The sequence below is a fragment of the Phoxinus phoxinus genome (assembly GCF_949152265.1).
Source record: "Phoxinus phoxinus genome assembly, chromosome: 7".
NCBI lineage: Eukaryota > Metazoa > Chordata > Actinopteri > Cypriniformes > Leuciscidae > Phoxinus > Phoxinus phoxinus.
The window spans coordinates 33,299,841-33,320,525 of record NC_136882.1 but is presented as its reverse complement, the minus strand read 5'-3'; the positions used below and the strand labels follow the sequence as shown (position 1 = coordinate 33,320,525).

The window sequence follows — 20,685 nt, the reverse complement described above, 5'->3', positions numbered from 1 at the left end:
AAGGAAAAATTGTTTAAATACTTAGTTTTAATTATGTCTGAAGACACTAGATTTTCCTTGCTAAAGTTCATAATTTATAGTATAAATAAGACTGCATAGTGTTGAATAATAATTTAACATGTTTGTATAGTTCGATCATGTTTTTCTAAAAGTAGTGGTAAGTGAGTTAAAGATTTAATAGGTTGTAAATAAAAATTTTAAAATAAAAATAGGTTAGATTAAAAAAAATGATACAGTGATGATTTATGAGTTAGATTTTGCTTATGTGTTCTCATGTCTATGCCTTTCTGTATCTACAATTTTAATTATTTTGGGATACAAATATAGGTCAGCTAGTTAAACCTGTATGGATAGGTAGGGATAAATAAATCTAAATGACTGTGCTATAATTTTATTAGAATCACAAATGCATTGTTCTACCCATTTATTGTAATTTTATGTACATGAAAAGTAAATAAAATTATGATAAAACTGTTTACTGTTATTCTGTATTTTTTTTAATCTCTTAAGGGCATTATTATGTCCGCTTCTTTACTAATACTGAATGACCTCTATCTTTATTTAAACTTGTAATTGATGAGAATATTTTGTTGAATCTTTAATCCCATTATTTTCATACAGAATTTTCTAGTTTGACTGTGAAGACCGAAGAAGAGGAAGAAACCTACAGCACATCACTTAATTTACCTGAGAAGTCAAAAACACTTGAACTCGAGCCAGAGCAAAAACGTTTTTCTAGTTTGTTGGAAAGGAAAAAGGAGAAACCTGTATTTGAGTCCAAGCTTACGCCTGTGGAAGTTACTGTTGGAGAGTCAGTTAAGTTTACTGTCACAGTATCTGGTTTTCCAAAGCCAAAAGTTCAGTGGTTCTACAATGGAAAAGTTATCACTACTTCGTCAGTTTATAAGTTTGTAGAGGAGAGAGATGAGTACACTTTAATAATAACACAAGTAAAGAAAGAGTACGAGGGAGAGTACTCTTGTACCGCCAGTAATAGATTTGGCCAAACCACCTGCAAGACAATATTAAAGGTACAAGTGAGTCAATTATCAGAAGCAGAAAAGTGGGTGGAACAAATGTTTAAAATACCAGGGCAACCACCTTGCTTTACCACACAAATTCAATCTGTGCAGTGTGTGGAGGGCAGTGAGGTGAAATTTCAGTATAGAGTGACTGGTACTCCACTCCCTGATGTTCAGTGGTTTAAGGGTAATTTTCTAATTAAATCAAGCCAGATCTGTTCTTTTGTAAGTAACCCAGATGGCTCTGGCTTTCTTATCATGAATAACATCAAACAGAAAGACAGTGGACTTTACACATGCAAGGCTGTCAATCCTTTTGGGGAGGCAAGTTGCAGTGCTGAGTTGATAGTATTCCACAAAAAAGTCTCTGTATTTCATAAACAGAAATTAGTTCAAGAGCAAAAAAGTTATAAGGTGTCCATGAAAGAGGAAGCCACTGAATCACGTTTGTACAGTGTTAGCCTACCTGGACAGGCAGGTGCTAGTTTGCAGGGAGACCATCAGGTAATTTATACCATTGGCACAGAAGATAGACAAATGGTAGCGAGCGAGCAGGTTGACACTCTGCATGACTTGGATGTTTCCATTGCAACTGTACACAGGGAGCAGTTGACTCATCAAGCTGCTGTGTTGGTGTCTCATGAAATGCAGGAGAGAGTTATATCTGATTCAGTTCAGCCAGAACCAGTGGTAGCAATCCCTTTGAAACAGCTCCAGATGGCTACTATGACCTCAGCAGTTCAAGAACGCCAAGGCTTCACAGAACAGCACTTTGAACGAATCAAAAGTCCAGAGGTTACAGAGCTGGAAATTGCAAAAGAGCACCCCTCACAAATAATGTCTGCCATAACTGAGAGTGTAACTCCACTGACAATTGTCAAAGCTGAGCCATTATCAACCAGAGAAACAGAACAGATCAAGGCAACTCCTGAGCCCAAGTATCCAATATCAAGTCACCAAGTTGAGTCAAAACTCCCAATTGTTAAAGAACATTCACAGGTTATACCACATACTCAGCAGGAAAAGGGCTACCAGGTTAAAGAGGGAGTTAAAATTCTTTACAGTGCAGTTTCAACGGAGAAACAACAGATCACAGAAGGTCACACTAAAGAACTCTCAACTCAAGAATCGACCTTTCAGACAACAGTGAAGAAAGAATCACCAGAACCAGTTGTCCTTTCAGTTAGTGAGACTGCTCAAACTTTAGCAAAAGAACAGAGGTTATCAATACACAGACCAGTTGAGGAGACTGCATCTCTAGTCAAAGACAGTGCATTTAAATCAGCTCTCGTTGCGGAGGAAAAGCATCAGTTCCAAGCTGATCAGTCAAGTTTGATCCCAGGTTTAGAAAGTGCCATTTCAGTGCAGTCCCAGAGAGAAGAAGAACAAGTTCTACATTTACAGGTCATCACAGATCAGGATATTCTTCCATCTGAAGGCAGGTTCAGCAGTGAGAAACCAGTCCAAGGCAAGGCAGATGCTCAAAAAAGTATTGTTCTTAAGCATACAGTGTCAGTGGATTTACAGCAGACAGTGACAGGGGAGGAGTCCTCTCAGTTTTCAGCACAAACAACAGAACTTTTCATTCATCCTGGTAAGGAAGCTCCTGCTCCTTTGCATCTTCAGACAATTCATTTAGAAAATACGTTGACAAAAGAAGGGATAGTCTCAATGGAAAAACCAGATAAACAGATTGCAGTACAGAGGCAGGAAAAAGCCCGCCATCATGCTGCAAGCACAGAAGAGAAAAGAGCGCATACTGCTGATTATTGTAAAGATCTTGATGTGTCTGTTACAGGCATGCAGTCTGAAATCAGAAAAGAACCCAAACCTGAAAGTATTCTTCAAGTCTTTTTAGAGCCAGTGCCGTTACCGAAGGAAACTCCTTTTGTAAGTGATGTTAAACAGCAGCGTGCCCTAGTTCAGAAAGAAGATCACTGGAATATTGTGCATGTGACATCTGTGTCAGAGAGTCAGGATATAGAGGAGGGACACACAGAGAATATAGGAGCAATTGCGAAATTTGTGTCTAAAAGCAAAGTTGAACCCAAAATCCCATCTGAATTAATTTATGTAGAAGAAAAGGCTATCTCAACAGAGAGTAGTATTGCTCTTGTGGCCACTGAACAAGACTTTGCAGTTCAAATTCAGGAAGGACAGTCTGTGAGACAGTCAGTATTAATGGAAGAAAAGCGAGTAATCAAAGCTGAGTTATCTGAGGATATTACAAAATCTGAAACAACCACAGCAGTTGTCAGTGAGCAAAAGATGGGTACTGTTTTAGTGTCAGAGGCAAGAGAGAGCCAAACGCTACCCAAAGAGCTCACTTTTGTTATCGGGCCTCCAAAAGCACATTCATTGGACATTAAATACCAGTTAAAAAGTACTCTTGCAACTGCTGTTGCTCTTGACCAGCCTTTGATCCTGGCAGATGTAGTGGGGAGTTTAGGAGCTGTAGAAATTCATGAGGTAAAAGAAAGGAGAGAACCCAAATTTGTCATGTTCACTTATCTTATCACAAGTGCAAGTTCCCCACTTGAAATTACAATTGCTTTTGAAGGAGATTATCCCCAGACTGCTGATCTCAGAAGTGAACTTCAAGCTGCTTTCTACTCTATTGTCTATCGAGAGCAACAGGTTCTGACCTCAGAGCAGCCAGGCACAATGCAAATCAACAGACCTGAAAGATTACAGGTTACTAAGGCTTCTACAAAAGAATTGCTTTCACCTGTGGTGGAGATGGTAAGAATGACAGAAAATGTAGAGCCTTTCATATCACCAAATATTCAATCTGCATCTGTAAAAACTGAAGCCAAAGCCACTTTTCAGTCTGTAACAGCTAAAGAGCAAGCTTTTGTACAACAGTCAACTATTCATGTGGCAAGTGAATCAAAACTTGAGATTCAGCAGTCTATCCAAGTTAAGCAACAAGAAACCAGATCTGTGACAGTAAAAGGGCATGGGAGGGATGTAGGGGCTGCAGGTACGATAACTGAACCTGTTTTGGGGCCTGTTTCAAATGAACGGTCCACTGAAGTCATATTTCAGAGAGAGGAAAGGGAGGAATATATAACTGAAGCATTTATGAAATTAGAGAAAGAAGAAGTTCGAGAGGGTTACCCAATTTTTGAAAGCTTGTTGGAGGATATTATAATAGAGGAACATTCAGAGGCAAAATTTTCATTGACTATTAGACATGTAAAGAAAGTGAATTGGCTTTTTAATGGAAAATCTATTAAGTCTGGCAAAGAGTTCAAGTGTTCCATAGACCATGACACATACACACTAGTAATCAGCAATGTTATGAAGGATCATCAAGGACAATATATCTGTGAGGCTGTAGGTGATGCCGGCAAGACCTCAACGTCCTCCCACCTCACTGTGGTCTTAAGAGGTTGGAATTATGGGATTATTTTGTCACCACATGACTAACTCTTGCCATTCATAGCTAAAATAGACACTTCATCAGACGTGCTTTCTCAGTATCTCCACACCAACTAATAGTATATATCTTTGTTTCATATGAAAATATCTTCGTAATGCCTTCCGCTCTGATCTTGTTCACAATGCTGCGATTTTGCCTCCATTTTCACATCACTGAAATGTTAGCATGTCTTCACTTCTTCACACCAAGTCTTAACCCGTTGGATCTTTCAGTGTCATTCCAACATTCATCTCCTTCACTCCTGCAGTATTTTCCACTTTTTTTGTATTCACCTCTGTATATTTGTCATGAAATACTCCATTGTTTTTCATTGTTTCATCAGTCATTGAGCACCTCATTCTTGATCTTTTTTGGATGCATGCCAGGATGTCAAGTCTTTTTCACTTTTCATTCAATTTGTTTTTCTCTCCCTCATAGCGAGATCACCATTACTCTTCACAGTCACTCCTGGAATGCTTTTTTTTACTCCATCACAGTAACCACAGAAAGTTGCACTTTTTGAAAATACCATATCTATAAATATTATAGATGCTAGGATGTACTTGAATGGTTAAATTTAACCTATTGAACTTTGTAGAAAATGTTTTTGTAAAACATTTCAGGTGTTTGAAAGTGCCAGTCTGTGGTTTCTGCTTTTCATTCTCACACTTATTACTTGTTAACAGACATGTTAAATATAATGTACTAATTTGCTTTTTATCTGTGTGCACAATTTAGTGCCACCTGTTTTTAGGCAGAAAATTCAAAATCTGGAGGTCAATGTTGGCAGTCCTGCAAAGTTCGAATGCGAAATTGAGGAGGCTCCAGGTGTGACCTTCAAGTGGTTCAAGTCTGGTTCTGAGCTCAGACATACTGACAAATGCAGAATTATCAGCCTTCATCACACCTCATCCCTGGAGATCTTTAGCCCATCAGTCGCCGACAGTGGAGAATTTACATGCAAAGCATCAAACCGCCATGGAAGTGACAGCTGTTCTGCTAAACTAAGTGTGACAGGTAAGACAAATATAACTTTCTTATTGTCCATTGGTTGTCTTGAAATATTTATCTCTGGAGCTGACATGCTTTGTGCTTGATACTTTGTTGGCAAAGATGTTTATATCTTCTTATTGATATCTTCTTTTTGTAGAGATTTTCCCACCAGAGTTTGTATCAAAGCCTGATTCGATGACTTTATTTGTGGACAAGCAAGCAAAATTTCAGTGTGTTATTTCTGGTTCTGACCCAATGAATGTTGTCTGGCATAAAGACAATATTGCCATTTCACTTGATGATCACTGCAAAGCATCCTCTGACAAGAACAAGTATTTTCTTGAAATCTTGAATCTACAACAAAGTGATCAGGGAACATACCTTTGCAAAGCTTCTAACAGTGTCGGTACAGCTACATGCTGCTCTGAACTGAGGGTTGTAGACAAACCCAACTTTGTGAAGAGCTTTGAGTCAATCACTATTGCTGTGGGAAACCCACTACGTCTTGAATGTCAGGTAGATGAAGACATTGGTGTTTCAATCATCTGGATGAGAGATGGCAAGAAACTCCATACTACAATGGACTGTAAACTAGCTTTTGAAGAAAAAATAGCCTGTCTTGAGATTCAAAAGGCCAAACTCAAAGATACAGGTACATATACCTGTACTGCTGCCAATGATGCAGGAAGCACCAGTTGCTCATCTAGTGTGACAGTGCAAGGTAAGACTTTCAGATTAGTGCCCTTGGTAAATGCAGCATTTGAAACAAATCTGCATGACTTGGTATTCATTTCTGTCAATGTGAGCAGATTAGTGTATTTGCATTGCTTAGATGAATTTCACAAAGCTTATGCATCAGTTGATGCTGCTCTTCTTTGCTATATTAAGTATTACAGCTTATTTTCATGGTGCTGCTTCACATGTCTCTTATATTTACCTGTTGAAGTTGTCTTTTCTTAACTTGTCTTTTTCTATCAAACAAATCAAAAATCTTTTTCCCCCATTGCATTTTAATCCGTAGAACCTCCAGTCTTTGTTAAAAGGCTAGAGCCTAAGATCTTATGGAAACAAGGAATGTCATCACGTCTGTCGTGCACTGTCAAAGGATCGCCTGAACTCCATGTGACTTGGTTTTTGAATGACAAACTGCTTAGTTCCTCTGAAAAACAAAAAATCACATTTAAGGCCGGCCAAGCCACTCTTGAGATTATTGAATTGTCTGAGTCTGACAGTGGAAATTATACTTGTGAAGTGATGAATGAGGCTGGCTGTGAAAGCTGCAGCTCTCAAGTAACTGTAAAAGGTAATACTCAATATTCTTACCTTCTGATTAATGCTCATTATATTGAGTTATAATATAATATAACTCTTATTGCTTTTATTGTTCTTAGAACCTCCTGCATTTAAGAAGGAGTTGCAAATGATGGAGGTAGTCAAAGGGTGCACAGCTCAGCTTGAATGTGAAGTTACAGGCACTGCCCCATTTGAGGTGACCTGGTTTAAGAATAAAAACCCAGTTTCCTCTGACAAGAAGTACAGTATTGTTTCAAAGGACTCAGTTGCATATTTGGAAATCAAATCTTTTGAAAGTGCAGATGTTGGAGATTATCAGTGCTGCATTTCCAATGACGTTGGTAAAATATCTACAAAAGCAGTGGCCAAATTGAAAGGTTGGTACAATCAATTTCAATGGCCTAAAAAAATAGCTTTGTTGTTGTTAATGTTTTATTTAATGTGAAAATTAATCTGCCTTTTTTTATGCAGACCCCCCATCCTTTGTAAAGAAGGTTGAGAACACCACTGCAGTTTTAGGCAGTGCTGTGAAACTGCAAGGAGCTCTTAAGGGTTCCGCTCCTATTACAGTTCAGTGGTTTATAGACTCAGAGTTAGTCAGAGATGATGATCCTAATATTACCACAAGTTTTGAAAACAACATCACTATTTTGGCAATAGCAAATGTGGCCATTAACCATTGGGGTAAATATACTTGTCAAGCTGAAAATGAGGCCGGAAAACAAAAATGTGATGCCACTGTTTCAGTTCAAGGTTAGAATCAAACCATAAACATCTCACTGTTTAGCATTATATTATTTTGTATTATTATTATTATTATTATTAATTGATTGGTTCATTAATTTATTCATTTCATTTTTGTTAAAGAACCAGCTAGATTTGTTGAGAAACCTCCATCCATCAGTGTAACAGCAGGTGACTCTGCAACTCTTGAGTGCAAAGTTTCAGGAAGTCCAGATCTCAAAGTAAAATGGTTCAGAGATGGCAAAGAGATGACAGGAAGTCGAAAATACAAAATATCCTTCAAAGACAATGTGGCAGTTTTGAAAATCCTCTCGGCAGAGCGGGGAGATAGCTGTGAATACAAAATTGAAGTTTCTAATCGGGTTGGAAAAGAGCAGTGTTCTTGTTCAGTCATTGTTCTTGGTTAGTGGTATTCTTCCTAAATTATATTTCATTTGGTTGTTTGTGTGTATGTGTGTGTTGTTTTAACAATAGTGTTTTACTTCTTTTGAGCAGATAAAATAATACCTCCGACATTCACAAAAACACTTAAAAAGGTAGATGGTAATGTTGGGGACAGTATTCAACTGGAATCCAAAGTGTCAGGATCCCAGCCTATAAAAATATCTTGGTTCAAAGAGGGAAAGGACATTACAACTGGAACAAAATATAAAACTGAAATGCAGGAAAGTACTGCCTCACTGAAAATAACAGATTTAGAGACATCAGATGCTGGGGTTTTCACCTGCCATGCAACTAATGCTGCAGGACACAGTGAAACAAGTGGAACTGTTTCTGTTAAAGGTTAGAATAATATATCCCATTTTATATTTTTTTTTTATAAAAATTATCTGTCAACTTGAAATGTGGTTGTTAAAATAATCTCTTTCCCCCACCATTTCAAATTAACTTTAGAACCCCCAGTCTTCTCTTTGAAACCTCAAAGCCAAGATGTTATACCAGGAACTACAGTTGTTCTAAAAGCTGCATTCACTGGGACAGCACCTTTTATTATTAAGTGGTTCAGAGAAGACAAAGAAATGTTAACTGGAGGAACTTGTTTCATCAAGAAAGAAGCCAACTTAAGTTCACTGGAGCTGCACTCTGTAAAGCCATCTCAGTCTGCTAAATACACCTGCCAAGTTTCTAACGATGCTGGAAGGGTCTCATGCACAGCTGCCTTATTTGTGAAAGGTGCCTTTTCTTACTCTTGATTACATTTTTAGATCCAATGTTTTTGTTTTTACAGAATGACTCTTTAGTTATTTAATTCATCCTAATGTGTCATTCTCTTTTTATAGAACCTCCAAAATTTGCGATGAAGCTTGAATTGACTAAACTAGTATTGAATGGGAGTCTTGCAACTTTGGAATGTAAAGTGACTGGCAGCCCAGAGATCAATATTAGATGGTATAAGAATGAGACTGAATTTAGCTCAAATGATAAATACCAAATGGCCTTCACCGACTCAGTTGCTACACTAAAGATTTCCAATTGCTGTGTTGAAGACAGTGGAGATTATATCTGCCAAGCATCAAGTGAAGCTGGCAGTGATAGATGCAGTTGCTTGGTTACAGTCAAAGGTTTGTTTGAAGTTAATCATCTTACATTTCAAGGATGTTTAAGTAATTTCCTGTTGGTTAAAGCAGTTCTTAATAAGCTAATTGGTACTTTCTTATCTCAGAACCTCCCGAATTTGTGAAACCTTTTGAATCCAAAGAAATTGTTAAAGGCACAGATGTTGTGTTGGAAGGAACTGTTTCAGGCTCAGCTCCCTTTGAGATTTCCTGTTTCAAAGACTCAAAGCAGATCCGAAATGATAGAAGACACATAATAAGCCTTACAAAGGATGTAGCAGCTCTTCAGATTTTGAAATTTGAACCTGGGGATGTCGGCAAATATCAGTGCACTGTAGGAAATGAAGTTGGCCACACCTCTTGTGATTTTCATATTACGATGAAAGGTTAGTAAGTCCAGGGAATTCTTAGAATATATTTTTTGTGTGAAAGTAAAACGCTTGTGAACATTGTCCTAACATCATCTTGCATTTGATAATCTTCAATTAGAGCCACCATCATTTGTGCAGAAGATGGATAATACAAATGTCCTCCTTGGTGGTGAGGTTTCCTTGCAGTGTGTTTTGAAAGGGTCATTGCCTATGACCATCTCTTGGATGAAAGATGACCATGAGATCAAGGAATCTGAGCATGTTCAGATATCTTTTGAGAATATGTCTGCAGTGGTACACATTTCTAGTGTGCAGTTAAAACTTGGTGGAAAGTACACTTGCCATGCTCAGAATGAAGCTGGTAGTCAGAAATGTACAGCAGTACTGGCAGTAAAAGGTGTGTACAAATTTTCTTAGACAAATTTGCATATTTATAGTATTGCCTGTTTTCTTGTTTCTTTGTTTTTGCATTGTTCAATTTAAATTTGTAATTATCTGTTTTTCTTCAGCATTATTTTTCAGTTATCGTATCATAGCTCTTTTTGATGTAGAGCTATTTTCATGTGTTTATACATATTTTATTTTAATTACAGAGCCTGCAAACATCACAGAGCAAGCCAAGTCTGTCAGTGTTACAGTAGGTGATCCTGCCATTCTAGAGTGCAGGTACTCGGGTTCTAAAGTTCTTAAAGCAAAATGGCTAAAGGATGGCAAAGAGCTGACATCAGGGAAAAAATACAAAGTACAGAGCACAGATACAAGCTCTATGATAAAAATTCTTTCTTCTGAGAAGAGTGATGCTGGAGAATATATATTTGAGATTTCAAATGATGCTAGAAGCAGCAGTTGTGAGGCAGTTGTAACTGTTTTAGGTTAGTATGTTAGAGAGGAAAAAAAAGGAAGTTATTATTGGAAGTTTTAGATCAACAAAATTTTAGATTAAAACTGTCTTATTTTCTATTCACTTTAACAGATCAAATAATCAAGCCTTCCTTCACAAGAAAATTGAAGGAAATGGAGAGTATAAAAGGATCTTTTACACAGTTGGAGTGTCTGGTCTCTGGATCTCTTCCCATAACTGTTACTTGGTTCAAGGAAAATAAGGAGATAGAGACAGATGAGAAGCACAAATGCATATTCTTTGAGAATGCGGCATCTTTGGAAATCAGTCGTCTTGATAGTTTAGACAGTGGAAATTACACTTGTATCGCTAAAAACCAAGCAGGCACTGTTCAGTGTTCTGGCATGCTGAAAATTAAAGGTTTGCAAGTACCCTTGACTTTTATAAGTGACAATTTGATTTGTTAGTTTCAATAAAATGTATCTTCCTTTAATCTGTAATCTTAAATCTCCTTCTTGCAAGCAGAACCTCCATCAATCATTGAGAAGCCTGAATCACAAGACGTTATACCAGGATCCAAAGTGCAGTTTAATGTTCTTGTGTCTGGAACACCACCAATGACCATTAAATGGTTTAAGGATAAGAAAGAAGTTTCATCAGGAATGGACTGTTCAGTTCAGAAAAATGACACTTCCAGCTCACTTGAGCTCTTTTTTGCAAAGCCTTCAGACTCTGGAGACTATGTCTGTGAAATAAGTAATGATGTTGGATCAGATGCTTGCCAAGCAATGCTCTTCGTTAAAGGTTTTCACCTAAATTACTTTAAAAAATGTTCTTTAACCTTTGTTAAATGCTTAAAATAAGTACTTGATTTAATTTAATTAATTTTTTTTCAGAACCCCCCAAATTTACCCGCAAACCTGAAAAAATAACTGTGGTAAAACCAGGCCAATTGGTAGTTTTTGAATGCCATATTACAGGCACTCCAGAGATAGACACCTACTGGTTCAGAGATGGTAATGAAATAAGTCCAAGCGACAAGCATACAATTACTTTTGCCGATTTTCTCGCACGGCTTGAGATAAGTGCAAGTGATATCAAAGACAGTGGTGTGTACTACTGTGAAGCCCGGAATGAGGCGGGCAGTGAGAGCTGTAGTATGGAACTAAGAGTGAAAGGTTAGTATATAGTTCACTTTATAGCCATTTTCATGTTTTATTATGGTTCTTTTAAAATGTCTATAGCCAGAGCATAGAACTGTTTTTATACCAAGTTTTTTTCATTTTTCAGAGCCACCAGTTCTAGTCAAGCCATTGAGTCCTCTTGAGGTTGTGAATGGCTCAAATGCATATTTTGAATGTCAGGTAAAAGGCACAGGTCCTTTTGAGGTGACTTGGCAAAAAGATTTAAAGGATATCAAAACAAGCCTTAAGCATGTAGTTTTGCAGAAGAATGGCTCTATAATGACTCTTAATGTACAGAAATGTGATGCTTTAGATGTTGGAGAATATCAGTGCATTGTAGCAAATGAAATTGGGAGTTGTTCAAGTCAGACTACACTCAGCATAAAAGGTTAGCTTTGAGTTTGTTTGATATCAGTTTTATATATGATTGTATCTCTCTTCACCTTGTTTAACATATTTTGCACTTCCTATCAGAGCCTCCATCGTTTGTGGAGAGGATTGAGAATCTTGTCACAGTTCTTGGAAAAAAGGTTGAGTTTAAATGTGTTGTAAGAGGATCACCTCCTCTATCCATACAATGGCAGAAAGATGAAAACTGGATTTTGGAGGATCTTGCAATTGAGAGGGCATTTGAAAACAATATTGCCACTTTCAGAATCCCTGTGTGTCAGTCAATCCACAGTGGAAAATACACCTGTCAGGCTGTGAATGAGGCGGGGCAAGATAAGTGTTTTGCTACACTTGTAGTGGAAGGTTGGTTATTTTTGCAAGTGCTTTTTGTAGCTGTCCATCCTAAAGACTTGCTATTATATATATAATTGTTATGTTATCCCCAGAGCCACCTCAGATAATTGAAAAGCCAGATGTAATTAATGTCACTACTGGAGATCCAGTAAGCTTCGAGTGCAAAGTTACGGGCTCTCCTGAACTGAAAATCAAATGGAGTAAAGATGGCAAGGAAGTGACTCCTTCAAGACAGCACAGCCTTAGGTTCATCAGTAATGTCAGCCAACTTAAAATTCAATCTGTCCAATTGGAAGACAAAGGAACTTATGTGTTTGAGGTCTCCAACCACATCAGTGCCTGCCAGTGCAAAGTGACTTTAAATGTGCTAGGTTAGTGTTCCTTCATTATTAATGGAATAATTAGTATTAGTTGAATTGTAGTGATATTCATGATATTTACTTTCTTTGTTTTTATCAGAGCAAATAATACCCCCATCCTTCATCAAACCTTTGATGGAGATGGAGGAAATTCTGGGCACAAATGTTCAAATCGGATGTAAAATATCAGGCTCACTCCCCATAACTGTGGTGTGGGTGAAGGACGGAACTAAACTGTCAGGAAGAACCAAACATAAACTTCTTCAGCATGACAACAGCGTGTCTTTGGAAATTGAGTGTTTAGAGAAATCTGACACTGGAATGTACACTTGTAAAATTACAAACAAAGCGGGCAGTTGTGAATGCAGTGGTACACTGAGAGTGAAAGGTCAGATGGCTTTTGTAGTATTTAGTAGTATATTTCATTACCATAAGATCTCTGATGGCTGCCGGATTCTTAACAGATGTATTTGTCTTTCTTTCCCATCAATTATTTAGAGCCACCAAGCTTTGTGCTGGTTCCAGATTCACAGGCTATCATACCAAATACCACTGTTCGCTTTAAGAGTACATTTAAGGGAACACCTCCTTTCACAGTGAAATGGTTCAAGGATGACACTGAGCTGATTTGTGGACCTTCCTGTTTTACTGGCCTGGAGGGCCTCTCATGCTTCCTAGATCTTTTTGCGGTTGGAATATCACACAGTGGAACTTACTCTTGTCAAATAAGCAATGATGCTGGTACCGCTAAATGCTCCACAACCTTGTTGGTTAAAGGTTGGACATCTTTTCAAGAACCCTTATCGACACTCTTCATTATCATTCTTTTTTCATGCTTCACCATTTGCATTTTCTTGTCTCGCTTACATAAACTGTCTGTTTGCCTTTCACCATCATCTTGCTTCATTACTGTTCATCATAACGCCCTTTCAGCCATCATCTGCCATCTTCTTGAAACCATCTTCAGTGCTCCATTTTATATATTACTTTATTCATTATGATAACCTGTTGTAATTTTGGTTTTACAGAACCTCCAGAGTTTGTACAGAAACTGCCAGCTGCAAAAGTCATAAAGATGGGAGAGCCACTCCAGCTTGAATGCAAAGTTACTGGCACAGCTCCTCTGAAAATAAGCTGGTACAAAAATGATGCCATACTCAGTGATGGTGGCAGCTTGAGAATGACTTTCGATAACTCTGTGGCAGTCCTTGAAATTTTCAAGTCCAGCTTTGAGGACAATGGAGTCTACACCTGTGAAGTCCAGAATGATGCTGGAACTAAGAGTTGCAGTACCACACTCACAGTGAAAGGTTAGACGGTGGATGGATCTTTCACTCGCTAGTTTAATGCTTATGCCTTTATTAGCATGAGCATTAACTGACCTGGGATATATGTTTCAGATGTGTTATTTTATTATAATTTCATGTTTTATTTTACATGTTAATATTTAGATTTATTTATTTTTTTATTTCAGTTTTAGTTTTTATTCATTTCTAGTTAGTCATTTTTGTACTTCAACTTAGTTTGTCAAGGCAACATTTTCATTTTTGTTTACTTGTAAATTTTTCATGTAATATTAATATTTTTCATAATCTCAGTTTTATTAATGGTTTTAGTTCTAATTAATAGATAATAGATATTATCTATTGATTTAATTAACCTTTTATTGTTTTAAATATGCATAAGCGTTCTTTTTAATTTGAATTACTTTCTTGTAGAACCACCAACTTTCCACAAAGTCCCAACACCAGTCGAGGGGCTGAAGGGCAAAGATGGCAGTCTTAACTGTGAGCTGAAAGGCTCAGCTCCTTTTGAGATAACCTGGTTTAAAGATCAAAAACAGTTAAAGGAGAGTAGGAAGTATAAATTTGTGTCTGAGGGATGCTCTGCAACTCTCCACATCCTTGGAATGGAAGTATCAGATGCAGGAGAATATGAGTGCAAAGCATCAAATAATGTTGGAAGTGATTCCTGCCAGGGCACTGTAAAGTTAAGAGGTCAGTAAGATAGGAGTTTAAAGTAGTAAATACTTGTTTTACACTTTAGTTTTCTGACTCTTTGATGACCATCTTCCTGACATTCAGAACCACCAGCGTTTGTGAAGAAATTATCCAATACAACAGCCATGTCTGGTGAAGAGGTGATTTTGATGGCAACAGTCAAAGGTTCGCAGCCTATGGCTGTGTCTTGGGTTCAGGATAAAGACCACATACTTAGAGATGGTGACAACAGGAAAATTACATTTGAGAATAATCAGGTCACTCTTAAGATATTTAAAGCTGAATCTACCACTGCTGGAAAATATACATGTCAGCTCAAAAATGATGCTGGAGTAGCTGAATGCACAGCGAACCTAGCAGTCCTAGGTTTGTAAGAATAATATTTTTCCCTCTCAAGTACATTTAATCTTTTAAAATTAATTGAATTGTGTAAATTACCTTAATGACCCTTCTAAATTTCTAGAACCTGCAGTAATTGTGGATAAGACAGAGTCAATCAGTGTAACCACTGGTGAAACCGCAGCCTTAGAGTGCACTGTATCTGGAACTCCAGAACTTACACCAAAATGGTACAAGAATGGTGTGGAGCTGTCTTCAGGTGGAAAATACAAAATCACCTTCTCAAAAATGATCTCCAGTCTTAAGCTATTGTCAACAGAGAAAAGTGACACTGGAGAATACACATTCGAGATCAAGAATGAAGTTGGCACTGATAGCTGCAAAATGGACCTCACTGTTTTGGGTCAGTAATGTTAAATATTCCTGTATTTAATATTTGTTACAATCTTAGAATTGCATGTGATTTCTTATGCAGCCAAAAGTTGAGTATGTTGTTTTTGGTCAAACAGACAAAATCGTCCCTCCTTCGTTCTCACGAAGACTGAAGGACACACAGAGTATTGTTGGGAAATCTATTGAAATGGACTGTAAAGCTTCAGGGTCTGCACCTCTCACTATCTCTTGGTTCCATGATGAAGAGGAGATTAAAAGTGGGTCGAACTATGAGATTACATTGGCTGAGAATACCTGCACATTGAAAGTGCCAACTCTGAAACTTTCAGACTCTGGCACATATAAATGTAAAGCAGTAAACAGTGCAGGAACTGCAGATACATCTGCTTCCTTAATAGTTAAAGGTTGGTTTTTGACTGTTGAATAATTTATAATAACTGATAAATGTAAATCTATTGGTTAAACCACATTTCACAACCCTTTCCATGTCATATTTGCTACAGAACCCCCCTCTTTTGTGACCGCACCTCAACCGTTGGAAGCCCTCCCAGGCACAAATGTCACTTTTACAGCAACCATTCAAGGAAGTACCCCAATGAAACTGAAATGGTTTAGAGGAAGTGAGGAAGTAGTGTCTGGGAGAAGCTGTGAGATTGCTTTAAGAGGAGATACAGCAATTCTAGAGCTCTACAACATTGATAAATCTCATGCTGGCGAGTACACTTGCCAGATCATAAATGATGCTGGGAAGGAAAACTGTCCTGTGAACCTTTTTGTTAAAGGTTAGGTTTAATTTAGTTAATATACGAGTAACAATTTCCTGTATACTTGTTATAGCAGAACATTGTGTTTCATATATATGTCATTTTCATTCAGAGGCTGCATGCTTTGTCAAGAAGCTAAAGAACCTATCTGTCGAAATGGGCAAGTCACTGATACTTGAATGCACATATGCGGGAAGCCCAAAGATTCTTGTGAAATGGCACAAAGATGAACAGGAAATTTACTCCTCTTACAAGTACAACATTACGACCACTGAGAACTCCTGCATCCTGGAGTGTCTAAACAGTGATAAAGAGGCTGCTGGAAAATACACTTGTGAGGTTTCTAACGATGCTGGACACGACACTTGTGAAGCAGCAGTGTCCATTTTAGGTTTGTTTCTGAGTAGATGTGGTCAATATAAGCTACTGTGAGACAATATAAAAATGTGCATGCTTGTCTTTATGGTATATGTTTTGTCACTTTTAGAACCACCTTTCTTTATTGAGAGTTTGGAGCCTATGGAAGTCACTGCAGGTGATGCAGTTTGTCTGAAATGCCAGATTGGTGGCACTCCTGAAATTAAAGTGTCATGGTTCAAGGCAGATGGCAAAGTGCGTTCTTCTCCAACCTGCAAGATGGAGTTCTTCAAAGGCACTGCCTGCCTGAAACTAGCTAAAGTTGCCAAATCTGACATTGGTGAATACACATGTAAGGCAGAAAACAGCATAGGATCTGCCTCTTGCAGCTGCCACTTAACTGTACAAGGTGATGCACATTTCTTTCTAAAGCTCTGAATCTGACTCTTAAGGATTCACCTGCACTTTGTAACCACTATCAATGTTTTTTGCTTAATGTTTTTCTTTCCAGATGTGAAAACACCACCTTCTTTCCCTAAAAAGATTACTAGCATTACACAAATTGAAGGGCAGCCTGTCCAGTTTGAGTGTCGTGTTTCAGGATCTTCTCCTATGGAGGTCTCTTGGCTCAAAGATGGTGAAGCTCTTAGGAGCAATTCAGAATACACAATGTCTTTTGATGATAACTCTGCTATCCTAAAGATAGCCAAGGGTGAAATGAGACATTCTGGTGAATACACCTGTGTTGCTACTAATAGTGTTGGAACTGCTTCTTGTAGAGCCAAGCTCACGCTTCAAGGTCTGTTTATCTCTCTCATATTGTTCTCTGATTAAATTAGTTTCATGTGTTGTCGAACGCACTGACACGGATGTTAACATGTCTATACAATTGTACTGTTGTCTCTATTTAACTCCACAGAGCCAAGATATCCACCTGTGTTTGATAAAAAGCTCATACCCGTGGATATGACAGTGGGAGATACTGTCGAACTGGAATGCCACATGGCGGGATCATTGCCTATTAAAGTTACTTGGTCCAAGGACCACAAGGACATCCGTACAGGGGGCAATTATAAGATATCGTGTGTGGATAACACCCCTCATTTAACAATTTTGAAGGCTGATAAAGCAGACTCCGGTCGTTATTCTTGCCATGCTAGTAATGATATTGGGAAGGACTCTTGTTCCACAGAGGTTTCTGTGAAAGGTATTTGGTCATTGCTTTTTGGTGTGACTATGTCTTCATTGTCTTTGGTCTGACCTTGTGGTGCTATATTTCTTTTACTTTTGTGTCTTCCATTCTTCATGCCTTTGCCTTTGTAATGTTTTTCTTAGCTTACAGTATGTCAACAGATGGCACTGTTGAGCATCTTTTACAAATTCTTTAGTTTTAATATATGTATTTAGATATAAGAACCACTTTTGTCTATCATATATGTCCTGTCTAACAACACCTCTATTTGTTGTTCCTATAGAACGCAAAATTCCACCTAGTTTTACCAAAAAGCCTTCAGCAACTATTGAGGACACTGAGGGCAAACTGGTGAAGATTGAGTGTCGTGTTGCTGGATCACAGCCACTGACTGTCAACTGGTATAAAGATGGAAGAGAAATCTTCACCTCTGACTGTTATGATGTAACCTTCAAGAGCAGCCTGGCTGTCATGTGCATCAAAAAATCTCAACTGTCAGATAGTGGCACATATATGTGCAAAGTCTCCAATGAAGCTGGCACTGCCTCTTATGAAGTGTCAATTCAGATTACAGGTATACTGCTGGTTTCTATGTCAAGTTTTTCTTATTTCAATTGTCTTGTTATAAATGTGTTATTCCTTACATAAAATACTGTGGCAGTGCCGTGGTACAATGATGGTATCAGAAAGTAATTCCATGGTACTAAATTTTATTATTCTTGGAAGTACCTTGGTAAATACTATGGTAGCCCCATAGTACTTTCTTGTGAAATATGTATGTAATACATAAAATGTGAAATGTCCCTTTTATAAATGACTTTTTCTCCTCCTGAATACAGAGCAAAAGGTACCACCAAGCTTTGACTTGCCTCTTAAACCAGTGACTGTGACTGAGGGTGAGACACTTACCCTCAGCTGCCATGTACGTGGATCTCCTCCTCTAAAGATTCAGTGGATGAAGGACAGACAGGATCTTTCTTCATCTGCAAACACTAAGATCACATTTGTTGATGGCACTGCCACATTGCAGATGATTCGTGTATCTAAGACAGATACTGGAGATTATCTCTGCAAAGCAACCAATGAGGCTGGTAGTGAGTTCTGCAAGTCTAAAGTCACTATCAAAGGTATTTTCTTCTGTGTGTAAGAAAATTATATATTTTTTATCATTCTTGGTAATTCTTTCTTTTTTGGCTGCTTTTATATTCCTCTGATTTTTTTATTTTATTTGCTTTATCCTAACCTTTCCATTATATTGGCTTTTTGCCAATATTAGAATATTCAAGACATTATTAATCTTTCATTAATCTATTTCTGTCTTTTTGTCTTCTTTTTTTTTTTTTTTTTTGACCTGGCAAGAGATTACTTTTGTCAGGCTAAGTATATGATTGTTGCTTACAAACAGGTCTCAGTGATTGTTTTGGATTAAATCCGCTTAATGTTTCATTGCCATTCTTATTCTTCCAGTAGCTTTTTTTGAAAAAGTTCAACAGATCTTGAGTTTTTGTTGTCCGAAATGATTTAAGCCTGGTTCTTGAATATCTTTAGCTAAAAATCTATGTATCTCACTGCAAAATTCCTTTAAAAGTTTCAGAGAAACCTGTACCTGTACCTGCACCTGCCCCGGCACAGGCGGCACCTTCACCACCACAAGCGGCACCTTCACCACCACAAGCAGTTAAAAAGTTGGACAACTTGTTCTTTATTGAGGAGCCAAAGAGTGTCCATATCATTGAGAGTAAGATATGCTCCTTTTCCTTTTCAAGGGTGGACTGTATTGAAATGTAGAAGAAAGTGTTATTGAAACTTTTATGTTTTTACAGAAGGTACAGCTACCTTCATTGCTAAAGTTGGTGGTGACCCCATTCCCAATGTGAAATGGATGAAGGGCAAATGGAGGCAGATGACTCATGGTGGTCGCATCAGTATTGAACAAAAGGGCCAAGAGGCCAAGATGGAGATTAGAGAGGTGACCAAATCTGACACTGGCCAGTACAGATGTGTTGCTTCAAACAAACATGGAGAAATTGAGTGCAGCACAGACTTGAATGTTGATGAGAAGAAAGAGACATCTTTAGAAGTGGTCAAACTCAAGAAGTAAGTGTGTGTCAAATTGCAAACCATCTCCAAGGACCCCTCTCCACCAACATTAGTTAGACATTTTAATTTAAAAGAAATTAATAAAAGGCTAAATTTGTATTACATACATGGGTTGCTATTAAAGCTGCATCATTTGTGCCTACTTGAGTTTAAGTAGATTTTTTTTTAATGATGCAATTGTGCAAATGTGCCATGGACCAGTAGGGGTCACATCCCCCAACTTTGTGAAACACTGCTTTAATATGATAACTAGTAAACTATACAAGATTGCCTAAGTTGATTTTATTTGTATTTTTTTATACAGGACTCCATCCAAGCAGAAAAGCCCTAAAGAGGACAAGGATATTGACATTGTTGAGTTGCTTAGAAATGTTGATCCCAAGGAGTATGAGAAATACGCTCGCATGTATGGCATCACAGACTACCGGGGCCTCCTTCAAGCTATTGAGTTTCTGAGGAAGGAAAAAGAACAAGAAAGTGGAAGACCAGTAAGATTGAGTCAGATAACAGTACAACAGCATAATTTATTTTGGGTGATAAGACCAAGCACACTGTTTCGGTATCAATTTATGATACATTACCTAATTATCTCCCTGACACATTTTAGTGTCTTTCCAAACAAAGTGCACTGCAACCTTAACCTTTGTTATCAAAAATTTCAATTGATTCATGATAACACTCATTTTAATTGATGAATCTTAACAGTTTAGCTTAAATTTATTAACTCAAAGAATATGGTCAAGGAAGGCATTTAGTGACACCTTTCAGGAACTCAACTTTCAAGCCAGGAATGAAAGTAAATTATATTAATTGTTTCACTGCTTGGATTTATTTTATTACAGGAAGTGGAAAGTGGTTCAAGAGAGTCTGAGGAAGATTTGGCTAAACTTGTTGCTGATTTGCAAAAGAGGATGGAACAAACAGAGGTTTAAAATCTAATTTCATAATTTGTATTAAATAAGTTCTTTCAGACAGCAAAAATGCATTAATATCATTGTATTATATAACA

At 37.7% G+C, this 20,685-nt stretch overlaps 1 protein-coding gene across 9 annotated transcripts in view; it reads left to right on the top strand.

Annotated features, from left to right (window-relative positions):
- The window catches only part of ttn.2 (titin, tandem duplicate 2), a 162,197-nt gene that overhangs the window by 33,432 nt on the left and 108,080 nt on the right, over positions 1 to 20,685 (top strand). For 5 of the 9 annotated variants that reach the window (XM_079617479.1, XM_079617478.1, XM_079617477.1 and 2 more), the window contains exons 40-46: positions 5,185 to 5,463; positions 17,860 to 18,150; positions 18,416 to 18,703; positions 19,165 to 19,314; positions 19,400 to 19,673; positions 19,981 to 20,164; positions 20,519 to 20,602. In XM_079617479.1, the coding sequence (XP_079473605.1) occupies positions 5,185 to 5,463; positions 17,860 to 18,150; positions 18,416 to 18,703; positions 19,165 to 19,314; positions 19,400 to 19,673; positions 19,981 to 20,164; positions 20,519 to 20,602 (1,550 nt within the window). Of the gene's footprint in view, positions 1 to 621; positions 4,417 to 5,184; positions 5,464 to 5,596; positions 6,161 to 6,460; positions 6,743 to 6,830; positions 7,110 to 7,203; positions 7,486 to 7,599; positions 7,879 to 7,971; positions 8,260 to 8,370; positions 8,650 to 8,756; positions 9,039 to 9,139; positions 9,419 to 9,521; positions 9,801 to 9,996; positions 10,276 to 10,376; positions 10,665 to 10,769; positions 11,049 to 11,140; positions 11,423 to 11,534; positions 11,817 to 11,902; positions 12,182 to 12,264; positions 12,544 to 12,631; positions 12,920 to 13,029; positions 13,309 to 13,559; positions 13,842 to 14,249; positions 14,529 to 14,615; positions 14,898 to 14,994; positions 15,274 to 15,379; positions 15,668 to 15,766; positions 16,046 to 16,139; positions 16,419 to 16,514; positions 16,794 to 16,895; positions 17,184 to 17,303; positions 17,592 to 17,859; positions 18,151 to 18,415; positions 18,704 to 19,164; positions 19,315 to 19,399; positions 19,674 to 19,980; positions 20,165 to 20,518; positions 20,603 to 20,685 lie in introns of all 9 variants that reach the window. The other 4 variants (XM_079617482.1, XM_079617481.1, XM_079617480.1 and 1 more) reach the window with 2 other exon arrangements.